General features: G+C 48.1%; 1 protein-coding gene across 1 annotated transcript; it reads right to left on the minus strand.

Moving 5' to 3' along the window:
- Window positions 1-1186: 1186 nt before the first annotated feature.
- On the minus strand, window positions 1187-1990 carry LOC100821321 (pathogenesis-related protein PR-1). The gene has a single exon (XM_003572836.3). The coding sequence runs from the start codon at window positions 1922-1924 to the stop codon at window positions 1388-1390; it is 537 nt and encodes a 178-aa protein (XP_003572884.1). The 5' UTR covers window positions 1925-1990; the 3' UTR covers window positions 1187-1387.
- Between the last annotated feature and the right edge of the window lie 7896 nt (window positions 1991-9886).

Genomic DNA, 9886 nt, shown 5'->3' on the forward strand with positions numbered 1-9886 from the left:
TCATGGTAGAAACAAACCTTGTTTCCTTGCCTATATATGCATCCAAACAAGCCTTGTTTCTTATTGCTCCACAGCTACTGTGTGCAGCCTTATTCAGAACCCGACCTACCAAAGTAGCCAGAAATGTGAACCGAACAACGTCGTGCCATTTATGCATGGGTTGGGACTTTGGAGCCTTCTGTTTGGTAGTGTACGTACGTACCTACTGACGAACGTGCCAGTCACTGGCTCTCAATAACATACCGCCCCAATACGCGCCGAAACAAATGGAGATGATAAGACTTTGGGGGCACCCTGGGACCCCGGCAATGCTCTAGCTGCACCGCATAGCACCATGACAAATTTGGCATTCTTTTATGCTAGCAGAGTATTAGCTAGTAGGATTGAATTAATAAGGAGTATACGGGAGATGACTGCAGTTGCAGCCTTGCAGGGTTAGCACAGACACAACGCCGTGATGTGTGTTTCAGATCGAATCTGAGCTGTTCCGAGTTTTGCAAGAAATGAGAGTCGCTGATTTGTTAAATAATCCCTTCGTTTCTAAATACTTGTCATGATTTTAGTGTAAATTTGCACTAAAACCACGACAAGAATGTAAAAACAGAGGGAGTACTCCAATATTACCAGTAAGACGTTTGCGCTTATTGCCTGTCTCAGACGGTGCATGACAAATGCCGACCTTTCAGAATTTGAGATGCTACTGTAGAAGAAACAGAAAGGCCAATCAGTGAACTTTAGCCCGATCAAAACAAAATTAGTTCGCTTGATTAAACCGTGGATTCTGCCTAGAAGGAATGTGATCATAGGTGACGACTGTTCGTACAACTCACTGAATTGATTGGTCGTAACTAACGGCCGCTGGACGTATGGCCGGTCGGTTTGTTGGTCGGTGACAAGTTACGCCGGAGGGTTTAGCTCGCGCTAGCACTAATTCAGCAATTGAGTCGCCATGCCAATATGTGCGAGGCTGAAAATTGTGGTCGACCGTCCGCCGGCTCCAACCGAATCAGCGGTGCCGTGTTCATGCACGACGCTTCGTACCAACTCTACGGAAGTCTCCTAACCCACCACCCCCAGATCGTGCTGAGCGCTCTGGCCGCTTCTTCTTAATATTGGTCCGTACGCACTCTTCTGCTGTTGCGTGTGCACGGTGTTGTTCAAGCGAACAAATGTAACAAACACGTACTCGATCAAAACCAGCTTATTTAACTTGTTCCGATTCACCAAGCAAAACGAATAACGAATTTACGCCGTACAAATATCGGGAGAAAAAAAATGACCGTCCGGATCCACTCGAGGTCTCAAGCAAAACACAAATCAACACACGCCGCGCGTACGTCCTCGATCGTCGTAGCCAGTAGGAGCACTCTAGCTCTACACGTACGCGCTAGTACGGCCTGACGCCGACGTAGTTGCCGGGCGGGTTATAAGCGCAGACGGCGTACGTGCCACGGCCCCCGGCGCAAGCCGCCATGGCGCACCCGACGGCCTTGGTGCCGCGCCACACGACCTGCGTGTAGTGCCCGCAGGCGCCCCGCGCGCCGCGGCAGGTGTTGGAGCGGGCGTCGTACATGGCCTTCTCCGGAACCACCCACGCCGCCACAACCTGCTCGGGCCTCCACCCGCCCGGGCCCCCGCTGCCCCGGAACAGGTTCTGCGCGTACGGCCCGCCGTGCGAGTGCACCAGCGCGCACCCCGTGCGCGCCCGCTCCTCGGCGTACCGGCGCGCGTACGCCGCCAGGCTCTCGTCCCACGCCAGCGGGGCCACCCGGACCGCGCGCCGCGCCTCGTTGTGCGCGGCCAGGAACTGCGATGCCATGCTGCTGCTGCTGCTTCTCTGCCCGGCGTCGGCTCCGTCGAACACCGACAGGAGCACGGCGGAGACCGCGGCTAGGACGAGGAGGACGCGGCGGCGGGGAACCATTTTTTCTTTCTTTTCGATTAGGTGTATATACCGTGTAGTTGATGACCACTTGGCCTACGTGCGGCGATGGATGGATGGATGGGTGCATGAGCTGCGTATTTATACGAGCTTCGGGTGGGAGAATTTTATGCTTGGCAGGTGCTTTGGAGCCAAAGAGTGGCGTCCACGACCACGGTGGCACGAAAACTTGAACAAAATACGTGTAGAAAGTCCACGCCAGGTACTACGCGCTACTTTTTTTTAAACATGCAAGCACTCGCACGCACGCACGTACACTCACCCCTGTGAACGCACGCACGCAGACCCTACCCCTATGAGCACCTCTGAGAGATTGAGCCACGCACACTCACCCCTTGAACGCACGCACGCACATCCTACCACTATGAGCATCTCCGAGAGACTGAGCCACCACAGACGTCTCGTAGTTGACGGATACGACACTCTTACTGAAAACGCAACGCCGGTGACTTGACCTGGGTGGGCTGGCGCAAGGAACCAACTACTACGCGCTACTATTTGTGCATGAATGTCGCGGTTTGTGGTTTCCGTGATTGAAGATGTGTTTAATTAAAATGGCAATTCTTCTCGGAAGCTGCAAGGATCCAGTGGGAGCCTCCTCCGTCAAACATGTATTTTTTTTTAGCGAACTGTCAAACATGGATGATGGCAACGAATCAACCGGACACGATAAAACATGAATTGCTGGGCCATCGGGACGTCGGCAACCAACTCATCGGGCCGTCAAATCCCGATAACAGGCCAGGATTTTTGCACGGGAAAAAGAAGCCGCCCGGATAACTAAACCCACCCTCTCAAGAAAAAGGATAACTAAGCCCAATTCAGCATGTCTTCCTCTTTTCAATTTTTTAAAGTTGGGCCCAACTTCATGGGATATTCCGGATCGTGAGCTCTCTAGCATCTCCATCAGCTCATCATTCCCTGCCACTGCCAAATGCCATACATTTCTCTTTAAAAAAAATGCCATGCATTTCTCCCAGCAGTACTCCTCTCCAGTCTCCACGCGTTTTCGACAGATATAACCCATCTCGTGGAACGACAGCGGTAACTCGATCAGTCTAGGATCCGCAGAAACTCATGTGATTGCGACCTGCTGCTGTTTGGTCTAGCAGATTGTAGCTGCTTAGGGACATTGACAGGACAGGCGATGGGTGATCGGTAATCTAGGTTTTGCCGGTTTCATGATTAAACAAACTGCTTACCCAGTCGCGCGCGCCCCATAGAGTATCTTCGTTCCATGTGCCCAGTTCCTGATGTTTCTGCAAACAACATGTGCCCAAAAGTCAGGACAACCATTATCAACAGAGTTAGCTTCAGGAACATGTTCGGGGACAGATGATTAATTCGTGGGCGATGGGCGCACTCCGGTTGGATTTGCTGTCTACTCGTGTAGTCTGTTGGAGCCTTTGGGGCCAGTAGCTGCTGGGGTGACGTGTTGATCACTTGTGCGATCATCAAAGGTCAGTTACAGGCAGAAATTTTTGAAAGGTTTTGCATGTCTCAGCCAGGAGTGAAGTGCAACGATCCTGCTTGCAGGAAAGAAATTCTACGGGATAGTGACGCATGTATGGAGACTCCACGAGGCTCTTCCCAAGTTGCTCACACGAGTAGTTTTTAGAACTGTAAAACTGGAGCAGAATTTTCGTGAATTTTCATATTAAATTCAAAATTATCGCTAAAATTTGGCTATGGTTTCACAACTATATTGATAAAATTTTGAAAATCCTAATGCAAGTACAGTTTCACTGGATTTGAGCAAGGCCCCATCCAACCATGTACTCCTTCCATCATTGTAAAAATCCAAAAAAATAATAATAAGCTACATCAGGTTGGTACATTTCCAAGTTTTTTTTTTGAGGGGCAAGTATATCCAAGTTGTTCTCGTGCTTTATAGCGGTCTCATTTTCGCCATTTCATCGTGAAGCGCAGAGGAACTCTCCACGTCGTGCCCGTGCCGTGCCGCATTTCTGAACGGGGCAGAGGATACAACCTCGTTCACTGAACCTTGCCGACTATCCCGGGCGGGCGGCCCCAACTGGCCAACTCCCCATCACTCTATCATCTCCCGGTATCTGTCCGCACTCTGCAAGTGTAGCAAAAGAACAAAGCTAGACACCTGCTCTTCTGTTCCTCCGTACACCCACCTGCCCCGCCCGCGTCTCGCTTCCTGGGCACATCCATCCATCCATCCATCCATCCATCGATATCTCCGCAGCCGCAGATAGCTAGCCGTGGATCGCAGGCAACGTATTTAACTGGCGCCAGGAAGCCGCCAGAGAAGCCGCCAGCCAGCCGTGGATGATCTTTTGCTAGTAATTGGCTACTACCAGTGCTAGCATTTAATCCCAAAAGGCGTCTAGTTTTACGTCGGTGTCGAGCTGTACGTACGTTGATCGACGTCGAGCGCGCCGGCCGGCGGCCGGTTATGCCTGGCGTGCGTACGTACGTGACGTGCTCATCGTTATCCCCTCTCCCGGCCGTATATCTGACGCCGCTAGCTGCCGTTCCCGTGCGAGTGCGACACACCGTACAGGTGAATGGTGATTCGATCCGCGGCACAATTGCTTGGTTGTTTTTGCCTGGGCCGCCGTGCCTGCAGATTAGCTTACTGTATTTATAGTTGGAACCACACGGCATTTTAGATCGACGAGACGTCGAGTTTAGTAAATACCTACACGTATACGTGGCATACGTATGTACTCCTATATAGAGTGTGCTGCCGACCGAGGTGCATGACGAGCCGGTGATGACAGCCGCCCGGCCTTCATCACTGCTCTCACACACCCACGTATTACGTCGGCAAAAGAAACCTTTTCGATCGTACCGCCACCGTTCGGTTCCCACTGGAAATTTCAATTATGATCAGGACAGTTACATGCACGTTGCTTTCTTGCTGTTTAAATTTCCCTCCAGTGTCAAATGTGTGAAGTTGCAAAGAAAACGACGCGGATGAGGAAAAGAAAAGATAGCAATATTCCCATCTCTTCTTTTCGGGGCAGGGAAAGCGACCTTTTGATCGCCATGCACGAAAAAGATTTTCGGCGGATATATTACTTGTAGTAGTAGTAGTACGATTTTTCTTAATTTTCTCAACCGTGGTGGGCCTTAATTTTGTGTGAATATAATCTCGGAAAACAAATGGATCAGGGAGAGAGTTCATTGACATTGATAGATACGCATAATTAACGTGCAAATGCCGAAAGCAACCCATCGCCCTGCCACTAACCAATAGGATTGATAGATCTTATCGGAAGTTGAAAAGCGAGTAAGGAAAGTTATATCTTGCCCATTTTATCCAACAGCTATCTCGGGATGCGTCATGAATAAATTGTCATGTGGTTTTCATAATCATTAGTTTTGCTCTCTATAGTTGACGAAAGCATCAAAATTGTCATTTGTTCAAGAACATAAAGAAAAGAGTGAATTCCATTTTGACCCTCAAGTTTTAGTTTTTTGACAGCTTTGACCCCATTTAGTGAGATTTTCAGGTTTTTTACTTCATTTAGCAAAACTTTTGCCCGTAACGACCACATATTATTGTACTCCGTACTAGTCTGTATCAGAAAACCCATAATCTGAATGTCGGGCCGATAACATCAGTTCTGACTAGTGGGCGCTGCATATCAGCCTCAACAACATCAAATGGCCGGTATGCGGTCCAGGCCGGTTCAAAGCCGGTTTGCACCATCCTATGTGACATTGTCCGTCTCTAAAAAAACGTGACACCATTAAGAGAAACCAAACGTCCCCCACTGTACACCTCTTTAATCACCTCACTCACGATCGCTTCCATAGTTTTCGATGGTTGATTTTGGTCTTCGCGCTTTCGGATCCGCGAGATGTAAACTTATGATACGTTAATTTGCAACAAAAATGTCTATGTACATCGTGTGATGATGCCGGAGTTTTTCCCTTTTCTCGAAAAAAAAAGCTTCCATTGTTTTTTTTGGAAAGAGTCGCGTATGGCAGGGGCGCGAGACCTGGTCCCTCGGCGGCCACCGGCTCGCCCATACGTCGAGACGATCAGTACAGTGGAGTCTGGTGGCGCTCTCCCGGCCATTGCGGGGCACGGCGCCGGGGACACGTTGGAAAGAGTCGAGTCACTGGAACTGGTACACAATACAGGCGGCCGGGGTGGGCTGCAGGCATGACCCGGTAGGCGCCGCGCGAGGGCGGGCGCGGTAGCTGCGTGCTGACCGGTTCCCTGCCCCCTTCCTCCCGGCCAACTCCGAACGCCCGATCTCGACCTGACCAACCGATCGACCGGCACCGTACGTGCACGGTTCACCCGCGTGTGCGGTTCGCTTTCCACGAAGCCCCGCCGGAAGCATCCTCTTTACTGCCGCGCGCGGGGGACCGGACGGACCGGAACGAGTCAGTCGGGTGAGATCAATCCATTGATCCGACCGTGTCCCGCCTCGTCGCGACTCGCGATCGAGGCTACTAGCAGGTAGCTAGCCGGTGTTGACTCCTGGTTCTGACTTGCGTGGGTGGGTGGGTGGGTGGGTGCGGGCAGGGTCTCCGGGCGACACGCCGGCGTACGTACATGGAGTCGTAGTAGTCGTACTTTCTGCTCGATGATTACGGCCGGGGGGATCAGCGTTGACATTGGTGTGTACTCCGTACCAAAGTTAGGCCGTTGTGTTTGGACGCACGTACATACGTTTTCTGCTCGTATACATGCATGCATGGTAGGTGTAGTTGGACTCATCTCTGAAACTTCTGCGCGCGTACATATGCGTATGCGTTATGCAAGGACATGATTCGAGTCGAGAGAAAAAAAAGGACACGATTAAATTCTTGCATTGTATACACGTCATGGAGGGTCAATACTTTGATCCATCTTTTATCGATCTGCCCTGACATTTCTTATTTTCTTATACCAGTACAGTAGTACTACAATTCAGACGTTTGCAAAAGGAGACACACACTGTCACACTGATCGAACTCGCGTAGGTCAGTGTATTGTGCATACGGATTTCCATTTCGGCCTAATTGTTTACATTAGCTGAAACGGGAATGGGACACTACGATGTAGTATTGCCGCTGCTTGTTACTGCTACCCACGTATTTTGTGTGCCGTCGCCTAGCTCTAGGTAGCCGGCCTACGATCCATCGCCCCGTCCATGTCATGATCTCTTTTCCCCATCCCCAAGAATCCGAGTACAAAAGGTACTACTGTTCACCTTGTCCCCCTGTGCCGTGTAGCCTTGTTCTGTCCCCACGTCCTTTGCTTTTTTTTCCTTTCATTTCTTCTTTTCTTCTTTTCTTCTTGTTGCACTTTTGGATCTTCTATTTCAATTGAACCCAACTGAGAAGTTATATGCAAGCTCCGTACAAGCTTAGGCCGGGGTTTGGAACACAGGAATTCAAAATACAGGAGCAGGAAAAAACAGATGAATAGGAAAGGAATGCACGTGCAAAACTAAAGAATCTAAAACACATGAAAGTTTTACAAAAATCTGTTTGGAACACAGGAAACTGAAAACACAGGAGTGTATCAATATTAAGCATAAAACAAGGTTAGATTACTCATTTCACTTTTCCTAAAATTCAATATTTATTGCATTTGCATGGAAAACTAACTTATAGTGAAATAGTAATCCCAGTTGTTTCAGTTACCTACCGAAGTATTAATCTGTGGTAAAGCAAGTAGTACATGAAGCAAGAAAAAGCAACGTGTAGTGAAGCAAGAAAAAGCAAGTAGATTAATCTGTGGTTCAACGGAGAGCAAGGGCTGCTGTAGACGAGGGCAAGCAGATGTCGTTTCTTGGTCTTACGCGTCTACAAAAGAAAAAATGGGAACGAACTGCATGTTTAGAATCCCGTGATTTACCTCCAAAACAGAAGGAAACCAGTTCCTATCCCGCCAGATTCCTGTGGCCGTTCCTGCGTCCCAAAGGGATAAAATGTTTCCTTTCCTTTGTGAACAGTATCCCTCCACTTTTCCTGCATTTTTCCTTTAAACCAAACGGGCCTTTAACGTAGCAAATTTACAGAAAGCAAGGGAAACCAATCAAAATGTACAGTAGCATTTGGCGGTTGCTGCTGCACCGTCTCCTCTTTTTCTTTCGGGAGACATTGGCCTGCTGTGACCTGTGTCGCAGCGAAGCTACGATACGAGTAGTCAAGAGGATGTGAATCCCGAGGGCGGCAGCAGCACGGAGCCCGAAGTCCACGTGCCGCATGAGGGCGATATTTATGGCCCCGTGAATCTCGATACGATACGATGCGATGCGACGGGACGTAGTTTTTGAGCAGCAGCAGCAGGTCGCCTTGGCCATCGTAGTTTTTGAGCCATTTTTGCTCGTTCGCACGGAGCTGAATGACTGAATCAACAAACCGTCAGGAATTCCCAAGTCGCCGTCTCCTGTCCTGGATCCCTCGAATGCTGTAAAAACTGTCTCCGCCGTACATTTCGCTGGCATGGAGCTAAACAAGTTTAAAGCCCTGTCAACTCCTGCTGACATCGGGGCCCGCAGAGAAATTGCAGCGAACGATCAGTTTGCTTGTGTTCTTTAATCACCGGCTTGTGTATTTAGCTCATGGATGGAGTTGACAAGGCGACCTATTTTTATTCTTGTACGTTATCACAGTTAAGATACTCCTTTATTAGACAATTAGTAGCACTTAATCTTTGCACGTCTCTAAACTTAGTTATACAATTATTATCTTTTTTAAAACTAAAATTTAATTCAAAAATGATATCTAGTGCAACGGAGAAAAGCAATATCTTGAGAAAAGTTAAAAGAGGGTTTACAAAAAGAAAACTGCACCTTTTTTTTCTCATGCATGCTTTGAATCTGATCAGCCAGGCTTACAGCTTACTCCAACAATGTTCGCATGCCACTGCATTCACCGGTTACAATGAAAAAAGGTGTGCCGGCGCAATACAATGTTCTGTTGGTACACTAGTGCCAAGGTTCTGGTACTCCAAAGCAAGAAGCCACAGGAAAAAGGAGAAAAAAAAGAAGAGAAAAAGCCATAATCCAATGACATGATTCCATCGTAGGCATATCCGATGGTCCCTCCCGGATGGTAGCCGCTGACAAGGCAAAGTAGCGGCCGACCGTTATTATGCAGTGCAAACCGAGAATCAACAACCAAATAGGAGTACTCCGTATATTTTATTTCCATAGCAGGGATAGCAGGTTAGTCAGCTGCTGTGCTGCTGCCAATTATTTCATCGACCTATATTTTACTCCTTAATAATCTAGTTGGTGGATTCTGTCTACACACAACATTTCCAAATAATTTTTGTTCCTTCCGAAGTTCGGATTCGCTTGATTCCTTTTCTTTCTTGTGAAGAGCTAGTAGAAATTAGAAATGGACTGATCCCTTGACCAAATTGAACTAGAAACCGTTAAGTGTACCAACCGTGATTATAGTATTGTTCTTCGCAGTCAATAATTTATACGTATGTGCCTTTCATTTCGATCGTATCTCTTTCTTTTCCTGAGGCATGATGCATGGTGGCTGTATAAAATGGCGGCGGTGGTTATACTTGCAATTTTTTATATCTATTTTCTTTTGTTCGAGAAATCGACCATATATCAGCAATGCACGTCAACCTATTGAGAAGCTGCAGGTTTACGGCTGCTCCATGGTTTTATGTGGTTTTAGCTTTCATTTTACCTTTTAGGTAAACCTTTCCACATTATTTTCCATGGGTCGTGATTGTCCAGAGCACGAACCCAACGGCGGCCATAGTGTGTTAAGAACAAAATAAGGTAACAATGTGATGGTTTGAATGGTACTCTATAGTTTGCTTTTCACAAAAATGTCGGACTTGAAATTTTGCCGATACCAGGGAGCTCTTGCCCGTATGCTATTTGCCCAAACTTGTATTCACGACGGCTTCACAAAAGGCGTTAGATCTCTTCAATATTCCATATCCTCATCACAATATATATGCAAGTAAAATGGTAAATGGTTGATCCTTTC

This window comes from Brachypodium distachyon, chromosome 3 (assembly GCF_000005505.3).
Source record: "Brachypodium distachyon strain Bd21 chromosome 3, Brachypodium_distachyon_v3.0, whole genome shotgun sequence".
Lineage (NCBI taxonomy): Eukaryota > Viridiplantae > Streptophyta > Magnoliopsida > Poales > Poaceae > Brachypodium > Brachypodium distachyon.